General features: G+C 42.9%; 1 protein-coding gene across 2 annotated transcripts; it reads left to right on the top strand.

Moving 5' to 3' along the window:
- The first annotated feature begins 105 nt into the window (after positions 1-105).
- uap1 (UDP-N-acetylglucosamine pyrophosphorylase 1) lies at positions 106-15,154 on the top strand. Of its 2 annotated transcripts, XM_076278622.1 has the most exons (11): positions 106-256; positions 975-1,277; positions 2,639-2,843; positions 3,834-4,009; positions 5,476-5,648; positions 8,750-8,943; positions 9,774-9,914; positions 10,873-11,061; positions 12,999-13,040; positions 13,876-13,942; positions 14,036-15,154. In XM_076278622.1, exons 2-11 carry the CDS (start codon positions 1,007-1,009, stop codon positions 14,126-14,128), a joined length of 1,551 nt encoding a protein of 516 aa, XP_076134737.1. In that variant the 5' UTR covers positions 106-256; positions 975-1,006; the 3' UTR covers positions 14,129-15,154. The 2 variants fall into 2 exon arrangements, with proteins under 2 accessions (XP_076134737.1, XP_076134738.1); XM_076278623.1 differs by lacking the exon at positions 12,999-13,040.

The raw sequence follows: 15,154 nt of genomic DNA, 5'->3' as shown, positions 1-15,154 counted from the left end.
GTTAGCTGGTTATCCTGTGTTTGCATTGTGTTATCATTTTAACGTAAGTCGTCATCAGTCTGTATCTGTAATGTTTTGATTAGGCCTATAGTTATATGTTGGGGTGTAGTTTTCTTGAAGGGTGTTCCCGGTTTAAATTACTTTAGTGCCACGTCAAAGTGACGGAGGTAAGAGGTGGACCTATGGGCGGTGCACTTATCACTACGAATGTGTCCGGCCAGAGTGGCAGAGCAACAGAGGCATCAAGACTTGTAAGGTAAGAATATGTCAGAATCATATTAACATACAACTCCAGACAAAGTACTCGTTTGAAAGAGCATGTCGTTGCTTGCTAACGGGCTAGCTAGATGACCGTCCGGTTTCTTGTTAATGCAAAACATGCTGTATTGAACTGCTTGCGTCTTTGCTAAGCTCATAACTTCACACTCACGTTTACTGGAAACATGCTGTACTGTATTTGTGGTGGAAATGCTGCTGTTCAGTAGACAGTCAACATGTAATGTATTTCTAGTGGAAATATTTGGCTGCATGGACAGGCTGTCATTCATAAATGTACAGTGGTTTAGCTTGTAGTTAGACTAACAAACCCTGTTGTATCCGTGCCAGCCAGCTCCATACTCATTTCCAGTCATTCATAACAGAGATGGTGATCAGAGAGGTTCACAATTAACAGCAATAACAAACATTTTTAAATCCGAAAGCTACAGACGTGCTTATGCATTCTAGATCTAACACACGTCATTGCAGAAATAGTAGTGAAGTTGTGAGTAATTGTCTTGTAATGTAGGATTGCTGGTCAGTCCAGTGATCATGTCCTAGGGAAAGAGCTGATGTTGTTTTAGATATAATATGGACAAAGACAACCCCGAATTAGCTGTAATGACAGGGTAGAATGTAATGGTTTAGCCTAAGCCAGCAGTAAACCAGGTGTTCATGGGGTAACCTACTTTCACCTGTTTCTTTTCTCCCTCCAGCATTTGAGAGTGTTTGTCTGAACATAATAAGAATGGACAGATTGAGAGAACGACTGACTGAGGCTGGGCAGTCCCACCTCTTGCAGTTCTGGAATGAGCTCAGTCCTGAGGACCAGGCTGAGATGAGCAAGGATCTGGACGGCATGAACTTCAAGGAGATCAATGGCTTCTTTAAGAGTGCCATGGAGACGTCCTGCCAAACAAAACAAGAGAAAGTTGACAGTCGAATGGAACCAGTGCCCAGGGAAGTCCTTGGGAGCGTGACTCGTGATCGAGAATCTCTCAAAGATTGGGAGAAAGAGGGTAAGCGTCAAATCAAGAAATCAAATTTTATTGCTTCTTTACTGGCAATGAGGAAAGCAAGTGTTCAGGAAGTAGTTATGACCCTCTTTTTCTACCCACTCATAAGGACATAAACTTTCTCTAAATGTTATGCAACACACTTGCAAGGTAGTGTTACTGCAATATCCTCCGTCCTCATACTTAGCAAAGTTGCCAGTGTGACACAGATAACACAGCTTAGTTGTCGCTGGCTTCCATAAAAACAGAATGAAAACCAGCATTATATCAGATCCTGCCTTGAGCAAGTAATACAGTATGAGGGCTTTGCTATGTTAAAACCAGTTTGTGGGGTCCTCTTATTGGCTTGAAGCCCTGGAGGTCCAGTTAGAAGGCCAAAGCAGAGAAGGACTTTTTTTTTTTTTGGGGGGGGGGGGGGGGGGGGTGTAGAACCATCTGGTTTTAACTAGCCCCTTGACGCAAAACTGGTCTATTACACCCTTGGTTATGAGGTCATACAGCATTGTGTCATGCCTGTTTCAGTTTTCATATACAGACAGTGAAAGGCAACGCCTAGCTACAGTTTTGCTGTTGTAATGTTCAGTAGTGGTTTTAATTATGGAAGTGTGGAAGCTTTGTTTTTTTAGTTTAATATGTTGACAGTATGTGAAGTAGCACTGGACATTTTTGGCCGGGTTCCGAGTAAACAGAGTTCTAGACTAAAAGGTCTTTTTTTCAGTGTAGTTTTCTTTGAGTCTAGGACTAGGTTTGATCCATGTTCATGAGATTATCTGAGGTTTTGTGACATGCTTCACACATGGCCCATGTCTCATTGATGTTCACACCAATTTAAAAATAAAATACATTTAAAAAGTATCCTGTTTTTGGCCTCCAACAGGGCAGCTCTGTCAAAGTAGAGATAATTGGGATAATGAACCCTCTGCTTTCATTTACTGTTAAGTGGCTAAAGGCGCTGACCTGTGAAGTTAGGGCCCGAGCACTGGATTTGCAGGCTGTACCTATTCACTGGTCTTGGTCTTACATTTCCTAGAGGTTTGGTGTAGATGAACTCATAGGTGTCGTGATTCTATTATGAGGGGGGTCATGCACGGCCCGTCAGACCCGTCATCGCTGCTTGCGGCTATATTTGGAATTACTTTCACACTCTCTGCTGACAATTTGTTTATCTCCATTTGTTTTCTATGTGTGATTCTGTTTTTTTCTCTCTTTTAATGTATTTCTGCTTGTTCCTGCTCTGGCTCTCTCTTTCTCTCCATCTATATATCTATCCCCTCCCCCTTCTCTCTCTCTCGGTCTCTCTCTCGGTCTCTCTCTCTCTCTCTCTCTCTCTCTCTCTCTCTCTCTCTCTCTCTCTCTCTCTCCAGGACTCCGCTGCATTGCCCAGAACAAAGTTGCTGTTCTTCTGCTGGCTGGCGGGCAGGGGACCCGGCTGGGCGTCTCATACCCCAAAGGCATGTACGATGTCGGCCTGCCCTCACACAAAACCCTCTTTCAGATCCAGGCCGAGCGCATCCTGAAGCTCCAGCAGCTTGCTGAGCAGCAGCACAACGCTAAGTGCTGCATCCCCTGGTAAGCTGCCGCTACACTGACTGTCTGGCCCAGTGAGCCCTCTTACCCAGTCCATAAAGTAGTGTCCAAGCAAGGTTGTATAAGCTTAGATAACCCTTGCCAGACACTGTTGCACTTAATAGCTGTGCCTGTATAAACTAACTGTGTAATTGCTGAATGATATTTTTTATGATGGCTCATCTTGTTCTATTGGGCCATTAGGTTGTCCCTGTTGAAGCCTAGTCCCATCCAGGAAGTTTTGTTTTTATTTTCTCAGAGTTCAAAGTATTCTTCCATAACATTACAAAGGAATTGCATGTCATTAAATCAACTTGACTAAGGCCTTTATCTCAGAGAGAGCATCAAGGCCACATGCCTCTGTTGCCTACACTCATTCCTTTGCATGACAACAGCTCACAAGGAAATTTCGTGCCATAGTTTCTCGGAAATTAATTATTTGCATACTTGCATAATCAACATGCATTTTCTCCTTGAGAGAGCTGCACAGGGAACACTGGCATAAATACTAAACCATGTTTTCTGTGCCAGGTTGGCGATTAACCTCATTTAGTTTACTCATTTCAGTCAATTTTCTCTTGGTCAATTGCTGGTCCTATTGCTGGATGATGTTCAAGGTTTCATTACCATGTCATTAGCTGCTCTTTGCAGAAGCAGAAAATGAATGACAAACCCTTTTTTACTTATGTACCTTGGGCCAAACCATTCTTTGTTTGTGGGATGTTGACCAAGATGCTTGAATGAAATGTACACAAAAGGTAGAATATGTAACTGAGTAGCTAGTATATAAGCATTGCTTTGTAGGTCAGGAACATTTGACAACATGCCTTTAAATGCTGTCTTTTTAATTAATGTCGGACCTGTATAGGATCTATTCAGTTTGAACAACAACATGTTGAAGACAGGCTTTAACAGTTATAACTTGTAAGACTATTATGGTCATACAATGCTAATCAATAAATTACACATTATTAATCAATAATTACACTTTAGGTACATTATGACCAGTGGGAGAACAATGGAGTCAACCAAAGAGTACTTCTCAAAACACAACTACTTTGGCCTAAGCCAAGATGATGTTGTATTCTTCCAGCAAGGCATGCTTCCCGCTATGGATTACAGCGGGAAAATTATCCTGGAGAGTAAGGGGAAACTCTCCATGGCTCCAGGTAAACATGGCATCCTTTACTACCCCGAAAGGCCGTAGGTTGCACTGATTATAGACACGTTTCCCGTTAACCAACAAAACTAGATATTTACGTGGAGAGCATTGTTCCATGCTGTTTTATGGTGCTTTCTGCCCCATAGTTGCACACACATGTTTTTTGTGATCTTGCATAGAAATCCATTTAGAACAGCTAAGGGCCGTTGTTTGGCAAGATGCGCCTCTTAGCTGTTCTATAATCAGTGTAACCTATGGCATGTATGATGCGCATCGTGCCTAACAACGCTCCTTAAGGGTGTTGTACTGCACGACGGCATACGCTTGCGTGCCATGCCTAACAACTGCCTAATAATCAGTATAACCTACGGACTCAAGTGGCTTATCTGTTTACACTACGGGTGTCCCACAGGCGGGACAATTGCAGTGCCCCCCACCTCTCCCCAACATTCTAAATCAATTGTATGCACCATATTGCTATGTAGTATTATAGTATAATATTATACACCATTTAAAAGCTTGAACTCTTGGGAATCCATATATGACAACATTTTTCATGTACAATCTGTATAGTGCTTTACATTGTCAGATTAATCTTACTATATCTCAATTAAATATGATCTAAAATGTTACTACATATATTTGGCAAGATTTCATATAATAAAGGCACAGCAACAAGAAATGTAACAATTTATTTATATATAATAATTCTTCCACCAAGAAATATATATTTCCTCTATCAGAATGGTTGCCAACTTTTGTATCAAGTTCGAAAATTCGTAACGAAATTCGGTCAACGTGTGGGGTTGAGTTGGATTATACAACTGCATCGAACGTGATTCAGCCAATCATAATTAAGGAGCGGAGCAATCCGTTTTAGAAATGTACATTTATTCATTCAACAGACGCTTTTATCCAAAGCTATATTAGAGCAACTCTGGGTTAAGTGCCTTCCTCAAGGGCACAATGGTGGAAGCTGGGACTTGAACACACAACTTTTCAGGCTACTGCATGCTAGCCCAGCTCCTAAGCCACTACGCTACCACCGTCCCACAAGCTACCACCGGCCCACATCCAAGCCTTAGAGCGTGTTTGGAACGCACCCAATTAGCGTGTCTCTTTCCAAGTCTTTGGGGTAGAAGGCACTAAAAGGGACTGGCCCAGTTTGCATCAAAGAATACATTATTGGCTTCTTAGATTGTCTCAGTTAATTGAAAATATATGAACTGGTGGTTGTTTTTTTACACATTGCCTTGGCAATGATAACATGACAAGGGCAGGGAGCCCTGCATTTTTTAGTAGCTTTATGGTAGGTCTGTCATTTTTTTACTACCTTAATCTTCTTCACGTCTGCACTCAATCAGACATAGAGGAAGCCTGCTCCTTGGGTGTGTCCTTGTAATCAGGGCACTGTATCCCTTGTATTTCAGGTCTATAGTTTCCCTGGAATAAAATATTTCTCTCTGTTTCTAGATGGCAACGGAGGTCTGTACAGGGCCCTGGGCACACAGAAGATCATAGTGGACATGGAGAGGAGAGGTATCAGCTGTATCCACGTATACTGCGTAGACAACATCTTGGTGAAGGTGGCTGACCCAGCCTTTGTTGGCTTTTGTGCACTAAAGGGAGCTGACTGTGGAGCAAAGGTTAGTGTGGGTTACCTTTTACTGCGGGCTTCTGGGTTTTAACACGCTTTTTGACTTTGAGTTTAAGAGAAGGAATGGATAGGGTATACTATACCATTATTATGTCATACTTCATGTCAGTTTTTGACACCATCCATTCAGATGTGTAAATTTAATTGTTAACCATCCAGAGTAAATTATACGGTCTTCTTATTTAACCATAAAGCAGTACAAAGTTCATTATTGATTACCTTCTGATGTGGTTTTTATGTGAAGGCTAATTCTAGGTTAAGGCTACGTTTATACGGTGACAATGAAAAGAGAAGACGCAGAAGTGGCGTCTCGTCTTCATTTTTTTATTCGCGTTTAGACGAGCATTCTCAGGGGGAAATCTTTGTTTATATGAAGACGCAAGAGTATGTGATATTCGATTGGATATGCATTCCAGACCGCTGGGTGGTGGAGTGATAGAACCCCGGTACGTCACTCGCAGACATTCTAATTTGACAGTTTAGATCAGGGGTCTCCAACCTTTTTGGGAATGAGGGCTACCCGAAGACCCGAAATCATATGGAGGGCTACTCATTTCAAACAAACAGGCCCTCACCCCTTTTTTGCGAGGGCAGTCCTCCTAAATAATAGGCCTATGTGATTTTTACTTTTAAATTATCAATATTGTGTGTAAACGAAAGGCACTTATGATAAAATATTTTGTCGTCTTCCTTCGCAATCGTTCTCGTATAAAGTGCTTTTAGGGAGCTGATTAACAGAACAGAGTGAACCTCAACACCATTGTTAAACCTGCACTTACTATAGCTCACCACTTGGTGGTGCTATGGCTTTTGAATGGGTAACTAATGGGTAGTCCAGGCAGAGTTAGGAAGAGAAGAAGGTGAACATTATGTTCTTTACAGCATATTCCACCATCTTTTCTAATAATAACACTGCATCTTAGGTTTTTGGGCATGAAAGTGGACACATTTGACAGAGTGTACAGTAGTTCTATTGCCCATTTAATTGTAAAAACATGCCAGGGTTTTCTAACCAATGTCATTTATCAGCAAGCAGCACAGTACAGTATGACGTGCAATGTGGGAAACGTTTGCTTCCATTTGAACACAATGAGTTTTCTTTATGGAGCATTATTCTGAAAAGGGTGACCATAATAGACTTCACCAGGAGAAAGGGTTCAAGGTTCAAAGGGTGACCATATAGGTTTTACTGGGAGTGGTTCAACATGAACCTGTAATGCTATCAGACTGCAGAGTACACAAGTGCTTTTCTCAGATTTGTGAATAATTCCATACTAACAAAGTTGTAGTATGTTTATTTTTTTAGGGTTGCAACATACTGCAGAGAGTAAAAACATGCAGTATTTTCCATGTCACCATGCACTTATTAGTGGTCAAGGCCTTAATATCCCTTTGGCATCAAATCAGCAGGGTTACTTTGTCCTTACAGTTTTGAGAAAGTGGGGAGAGAGAGAACTTTGAAGTATAGAAGTGCATGCCAAACAAACTGATAAAACTGTCCTCCATTCGATCAGCTTCCTTTAAATTTCTTAGAATGCACACGGTTTCATATCAGGGCCTTGCGAACCGATATGTCCTACAAGTATGGCCTACAAGTATAGCCTTAGTAAGCCTCTAGTCATGCAGCCCAGTACACACAACTGTTATGTCCGCTAGAAGACCTTCTCCGGGCTCCATGGAGACAGCGGAACTGCTCGCCCCCGTCTCTGGGACGCGTGTGATTCAGTCCAGTGGCTGCGATGAGGCTTGGGGTATAAGCTTCAATTAGATGTCATTAGTCTACATGTTCTTCACATCTGTGGACATTCCTTCACGCGCCGTCCGTCCCAGTTGGTAATTACTCGCCTTTCCCCCGAACCCCGGTCCGCAGAGCAGGTTTGCAACTGCGCGCTCAAGAGCTCCAAAACGAGACAAAGATGTTCAGCAGCACTACTTTGGCCTATGAAACACATATTTTAGTGTTCTGGTTCCACCTGATTGGTGCCAAGTATTTTTTGGTCATTTTTGCCCATCAACTTTATAGCAAATGTAAAATAAGACCAGGAAAACTTCTCCCCTGATTTAAAGCTGTCAAAGTCATTTATTTTCTTGGCAATAGGCTTTGCCCTGTCAGATGTTAAGGAAATGCCACAGAATCGCCTGCCAAGAATATAGGTATGTTATATTTAGGTTATATATGTATATGTATGAGTGTTATGATTTAGTTTATATATAGATATGCTATATAGAACTCCCTTTTTCTTAAAAGTACAGTGCTGAGGGAAAGACCTGACAGGGGGAATAAATTTATTTTAAAAAGTGTTTGGGCACTTTCCCAAGAATCTTGTGATGTGGCCTTGAAAGCATTCGTCATTCCCGTATGGCGCCCAACCAATGACTAATCCACAAATACCCAGGAAATAACGGCAGCCCTGCTCCCGTATGCACCAAGTCAGTCCAGCGTTCAAGACACTCAGGCTTTGGTCTGTGCAATCAAGAGAAATACCTTTCCAAAATCATGTCTGGACACTTCTCAGTCAGACTCTGCCATTGAGTTTGGCGCAAAATGGTAGGGAAACAATTCCTTCGTGACTCTGGGGAATCTGTGGTAGAGAGAGGCTAACAGGATGAAAGGCCAGACCCACCCTCCCCATTGTAAATTGTAAAGTATACAGCTAATGTGGCTTCCAGCGCGAAGCCTCCTCCCCTACACAAACCCACCATCAACAGTGAACTTTGTAATTTGTAACTCACAGATGGATGCTGGGCCCTTTTCCCCCTCTCTGTCCGTGTAATGCCTGTTCCTGTTTTAAATTAACATGGGAGATGGAGCGTGGGGCACCATGTTTTCCTTTTACATGGCATGACCATTACTGATTGGTGCAAATAAGCTGTGTCCCACATCTTAACCAATTGTGGAATTTTGAGAACGAAAATGTTGCAGTGCTCATGAAATGGAATGACATCCAGATTTTGCCAAAACCATCTCTGACATTGACATCAAGGCCCCGGCTGGAGTTGTGGCCTGTTTATAAATAACCCGATGTAGACGGACTTCTATTTATTTTTACGAGACCCCAATGGCCTCTCGTCTTGTGACATCACTCGCAGGTTGTGGAGAAGACCAATCCAACAGAGGCCGTGGGCGTGGTCTGCAAAGTGGACGGCCGCTACCAGGTGGTGGAATACAGCGAGATCACCCTGGCAACAGCGGAACGGCGGAGCGCCGACGGGCGGCTGATGTTCAACGCCGGCAACGTGGCCAATCACTTCTTCAGCCTGACGTTCCTGAGAGACATCGTCAAGTGAGTCAGACCCCCCCTCCGAGAGACAGAGACTGACTCATGCACGACATCAGTCAGGGCCGTCTCACCCTTACTCACTCGCTCACCCGCTCATAAACTGAAGGGTCAAATAAATGAGCAGTAATTCAAAGTGATTCAAAGTGAATGCTGTCATAACTGCTGTCTAATATTAGTATTTCAAAATGCATGCTGGAAAATTTAATGCATCGTAAGAGCCCAAAAATGTCTCTAAAAGAGAGAGCCAGGAAAGCACAATTGCAAACTTGTAATGGACAGAAATGGCCCCTGTACTGTATAATGCCATGTAAAAAAGATCAGTCAGTCAGGACTGAAACAAGGCTTTATTCTTATGACAGCTCCATGTGGGCTATTCTTAGTATGATTTTATCGCCCACCCCCCAAAGATGGCCTTCTGGGTACAGTACATTGAATCCAGATTGAATCCTGGAACAGGTATTTGGTAAATGGTTGCTAGGCACTGTACCTCCAAACAGTGGAGATTTCCATATCTAAGGAGCCATGCTATGTTGGGAATTGTCAGAAAGGTAGAAATGACTTACCCAGAATATAAGGTGAAGTAAAAAAAAAAAAAAGAATATCTGTATTTTGTGTATGTCTGGACATTGGTATTTAAAATGTGTGATGGCTTTGCCAGTCTCTCCTTTGCCTCTCTCTCTCTCTCCTTTCTCATTCTAAGTTTTATGACAGCAACATGAAAAAGTACATGTTCCATTTTTATATCCTGTCTTTTCCTGTATCTGTCTGTCTGTCTGCCTCCTCCTGTCTGTCTGGTTCCTTCTTCTCCCTTTTCTTCTGTCCATCTTCCCCAGTATCCATGAGCCTCAGCTTCAGCACCATGTGGCCCAGAAGAAAATCCCCTATGTGGATACACAAGGGCAGCTAATCAAACCCGACAAACCCAACGGGATTAAAATGGAAAAATTTGTCTTTGACATCTTCCAGTTTGCCAAGTGAGTGAAGCAATGATTTTTTTTCCAGCCCTGTTTTTAACATATGTGCTGCTTACACACACACACACACACACACACACACAACACCACAGAACACACAAAACTGTCAAAACAGCAGGTCCACAATGCTAGTCCCAACCCTCTATACACCCTTACACTGTCATATACAAACATACTGAAGCACATGTACTCACTGTTCATGGAGACCGCTCATGTCCACACACACGCACACACGCACACACACACACACACTTCCTTTCTGACGGGCCCAACCAGCCCTCTTCTCCTGTCGTATGGTGAGGCTGAGCCCAAAAGAGTTCAGCGTAACAGCCATTGCGGCTCACTGCCCTTCAGTGCCCTGGCTCTACTTAAGGGGCTCATAGAAATTCCGTTACCACTGGGAGCCATTACGTCAGGCTGGAGTCATGCCGCTATTGGGAAGCCTTCATAGAACTCAAAGGCGTCTTGCAGACAGATTCCTCCTCCAGTTGCTCCACACTGACGTCAAGAATTCAATTATTTTTTTGTAGCCATTTCATTCAAAGCGCAATCAGATATTGATCAATCAGTATTGAAACTCAACGGCATTTCAAGTTCAAAGAGCAGACCAACATCAGCCACTCAGATGTTCCGTTAACTGTAGAGTTAGACTGATCGAGCATGCTGGAGGTCTTGCATGCTTACAATGAAGCACAAAAGCACTGACCACAGAACACATGGTGTCTCTAGACTTGTGTAGTAAACATGAGAGCAGACAGATTTGTCTGAAATGTAGGGCCTTTCATTTAGGGCCGTAACTGTAGGCTTTGCACATTTGGTTCAGGAACATTTTGACCATTAAGTCTGGGCCTGCTGTGAGTTACTGCCGAGAGTGACCGGCCACATGCTAGCAGTGGTATTTTGTAGGAAGTGGACTGTTCGAATACTTCTTCACTGACCGTCTGGTATGCCTTCACAGGACGTTTGTGGTGTACGAGGTCTTGCGAGAGGACGAGTTCTCGCCCCTGAAGAACGCCGACAGCCAGGACGGGAAGGACAACCCCACCACGGCGCGCCACGCCCTCATGTCGCTCCATCACCGATGGGTGCTCAACGCCGGCGGGCATTTCATCGACGAGAATGGCACGCGAGTCCCCGCAATCCCCAGGTGCAGACACACACACACACACACACACACACACACACACACACACACACACACATACATACATACATACATACATACATACATACACATACATACATACATACATACATACATACATACATACATACATACATACACACACACACACATACATACATACATACACACACACACATATACATACACACACACACACACATATACATACACATACACACACACACATATACATACACACACACACACACATATACATACACACACACACACACACACACACACATACATACATACATACATACATACATACATACATACATACATACACACATATACATACACACACACACCCACACACACACACATACACACACACACACACACACACATATACACACACACACACACACACACATATACATACACACACACACACAGACATACACATACATACAAAGACGTGTGAGTGAATGTGAATGCATACTAAATTCCCATGAAGGGAAACACTCATACAGCACATATATTTTATGTCTTGTGCGCTTATCAAGTCAGGGGATGAGTCGGACACAAAATATCACCATGAGATTTCAAGCACAAATGGCCTCCTCCTAAAGAGGGGGAGAGTGGGTGTGACCCAACGTATGGCAAGTTAACTTAGATAAAAGTGTCCCCAAAATACACATGGGTAACATATGAGTGTAATGAGTCTTAACAGTTCTCACCACTCCCACTTTGCTCTTAACCAAATCCTTTGCAGGATGTTACTCTAGCCTCCCCACCGCTACAATGATATTATAATAGGGTAAAACAATAGATATAGTAATAATCAACCTGTTGCTGGCAATGGAAGCATGTACCTATTGGCTAGCTTGATGTTTTTTCTTTACTGTTAAACGTGAACTACGGTAGCCTGGTAGCTACCTAGCTAGCTATCCATCTAGGTAGACTCTGAAATAGCCCTAATCTGCAAATAGGATTCATCATATGCTACATAAGCTTCAGGAGACACAAATGATGGCTTGAAGACTCACCTCCTCTAGTGCCTCATACCCTTTGTTGCCTTCATGATCCCTTTTAAAAGTGTCTTGTAGCTAGCTGCCTGCTACCAAATGCCAACAATGACAAGCCAGCATCAGTGTGTGTATTTTCCCAAGTAGGCTTTGCACATTCATTGGATATTCCCCTTTGCTTTTGGAGGCTTTAATGCATTATTAGAATGAAGTTTAACATATGAAGCTTTTTATTCTTATTTTATTTTTAAAATAAAACACTATTTTACAGTGCTAAAGCCTACTTCTATTTTAGGGGGGAAATCCGGGGCTACTAAAACCATACTGCAGCGGCCATCTAAAATATTTAGTAAGAGTCTGGAACTTGCACGACAGTTCATCATAGCTGTTACTACGTGGTTACCAGGGCCATGGGGAGTGAGATTGCACAGCCAAGGCTGCTGGAGGGCGCAGCAAAGTACTTTATCAGCTTTATCAAGAACGATATCGTGCCTATTTTTAAGCTCACAGTAATCAGCCCGACCTCAAAACATTTCTACTGAATTCTCCCAACTCTCCCAATTACCACTCCGCTATTGAATCAAAGTATTGGACAGGATGAAGTATTCAAACATGCTCACGCACACTGTATGCAGATATTGCACCTTTTTATTTAGGCCAACCTCCCAAGTATACATTTTCTTGAACTTGCCATGTATTAAATGAATCAACTGTGGTGTTGTGAATCAAGGTACTCTGTTTGGGCACTCAGTCACCCAAGTTGGGTTGCCCAGAATTAAGAGCATCCCAATGCTGTTTATGTTTTGTTTTGATTTTGATGTCACTTCCACAACCAGTGTCATGTAAAACACCAAAGAGGTTTGTTAGGCCACATTCTGTACACCATCTTTTTTTGTACTCATGTTATCTCCTGTGTAATATTTCTAGACACGGACCTGCAGGGAGTGTTTCACCCGGTGTCACCCAGAAGTAACTATTCCCAGTGTTTATTTTTTTATATAGTGCATGGTGGTGGGGCTTCCGCTTTCCCCCCCCTCACAGACCCTGCAGCTAACCTAGCCATCACAGAACAAGGCCCAGAGGCCATGGGAAAGGTCCCTTGACCTGGCCAGGGTGGTGGTGGGAGGTATCCATGGCCCGAATGCCAGCTGGTTCTCGCTGGGACTGGTCCCCTGTCGCTAACTAACAGACAGACTGCTCTGCATGTGGGGTTATTAGGCATGCCAAACAATCAGGGAGATGATGCTCATTTACGCAAATTCATGGTTATGGTGCGCCTCTGAATCAAACGTCCGTTTTCTCCATTTCTGTGTTCCTCTCTCCTCTTCTCTTAAACCTGTGATTAACGTCCAAGGGAAGAATGTATTATTTTAAAACCTTGCAATAAAATAATCATTCTTTGAAAAATAGAGGATAGTTTTAAACGTACTGTACTGTCTATCTAAGTATAAATTATGAAATGATTTCTGTAATTATGTAGCTGTTTTTTAGCACAAGTGTAGATAGCTTTACTGCAGGCCTTGTTTAAGACAAAAGTTTCTTATAGATTATGAAATAAGTTGTAAAATAGTCCTGGGTTTGTATAGTTGGATAGACGTTCACAGAAGAAGATAGTTGATTTGCATTGTTACGTTAGTACACTGGCCATTGTCACATAAACAAACCCTTCAGTATTTGTATGGCCAGGATCTTAGTTAAAGGACTGCTACAAGCACCTGCTACATGTTAATGTGACCTCTTCTCTAGCCGTGTTTGCATCTACAGAGTGGTTAACTCAGTTTGTCTGTGTAATCCATATCCACAGCTTGAAGGATGGCACAGACCTACCAATCAAATGTGAGATCTCACCACTTGTCTCCTATGGGGGAGAGGTATGAAGCCAGCCTCTGCAGTTTCTTATGCGTTCAAACTGTTGCCAAGTTAAGCATTAGCATCAGAGTCCTTAACTAATTCTGTCGTTACAGGGATTGGAAGGATTGGTGAAGGGCCGTGAGTTCCGTCCCACACTGGTCATTGACAAACACGGACTCCATGAACTGGTGAAGAACGGACTGTGAGGAACAAGATGGCGGCAGTCGAAGAACCAAATGGAAATTCCTTCATCTGTTTGCCTCTCGAACTGGGGAAACTGTGAAGTTATTGTGCAATAAAATGAAGGAAGGAAGCGTCTTGCAGCCAACTGCACGAAAACCGTTTTAAAAGATTGAGCTATATTTATTTTGCGAAGACTTATTTTTTTATTTGCACCTTGTCACCGGGTATGGCCAATAATAATTGCATTTATCCCTTAAATTGTACATACAGTAGATTTCCAGCACAGAACAATAAATAAGATCAAATGTTATTACGATTATTGTTGTACAAAAGGTACGTAGGGAGGGTTTATGAAATATCCCACATGTGACATTTGTCAAACTGTTTGTCTCCTGCCAAAGTGGCTCAATGTCTGTCTGCTCTACTGTACTCTGATGAAAACTTTTCTTTTTCGACGAGAGTGTCTGTGAGTGTCTCCCATTCGAGGTAAGACTGACAGGACTTTGATTAAACGCACGGTTGAGTTCCCCCTGGCGAGAGTGTGTGTGTGTGTGTGTTTTGATGGGTGTGTTTTTTGCATTAGAGATCCAGGCTCGTTGAATCAGAATTTCCAGCGCATGGTTTATGAGGGAGGTTTCAGATGGGCCGGAGCCTGCTAGACCGCCGCAGCCATTCAGGAAATGTGCTCTGTGGCTCCTCGCGGCCAACTCCCCCATCTCTCTCTCTCTCTCTCCCTCCCTCTCCATCTCTGTTTGTCCTCTCCTGCTGCTCACGTTCCTTCCTCTCCTCTTCGGGTTCCTCGTCTCTGCCGTTGTCTCTCTTTCACTGTTGCCCATGATGCACCTCTGCAGTTCTGTCTGCTCTCTCACCCCCCCACTCCCCTCTCATTTTCCCCTCGTTTCTCTTGAATTCTACAGACCTAATGGGAAGAACCTTTTTTTCTCTCTTTCTGTTTACATTGTCACCACAGTTGGCATACCAAAATATTCAGATGGTATACTTGAAGGATTTTGTCTGTCTTCACTCTAAATAAACCGATACAAAAGTAA

This window comes from Alosa pseudoharengus, unplaced genomic scaffold, assembly GCF_046254945.1.
Source record: "Alosa pseudoharengus isolate Yale_2024_CS ecotype anadromous, Long Island Sound unplaced genomic scaffold, YU_APseudo_1.1 YU_APseudo_1.1_scf_11, whole genome shotgun sequence".
In the NCBI taxonomy this organism is placed as follows: Eukaryota; Metazoa; Chordata; class Actinopteri; order Clupeiformes; family Clupeidae; genus Alosa; species Alosa pseudoharengus.
This window is presented reverse-complemented; position numbering and strand designations above follow the sequence as displayed.

Bases quoted from the DNA above. Each gene is read 5' to 3' on its own strand.
- uap1 (XM_076278622.1), top strand. From the start codon at position 1,007: ATGGACAGATTGAGAGAACGACTGACTGAGGCTGGGCAGTCCCACCTC. The intron at 9,915-10,872 runs GTGAGTGAAGCA...ATGCCTTCACAG, and splicing joins GACATCTTCCAGTTTGCCAA to GACGTTTGTGGTGTACGAGG. The intron at 11,062-12,998 runs GTGCAGACACAC...TAATATTTCTAG, and splicing joins CGAGTCCCCGCAATCCCCAG to ACACGGACCTGCAGGGAGTG.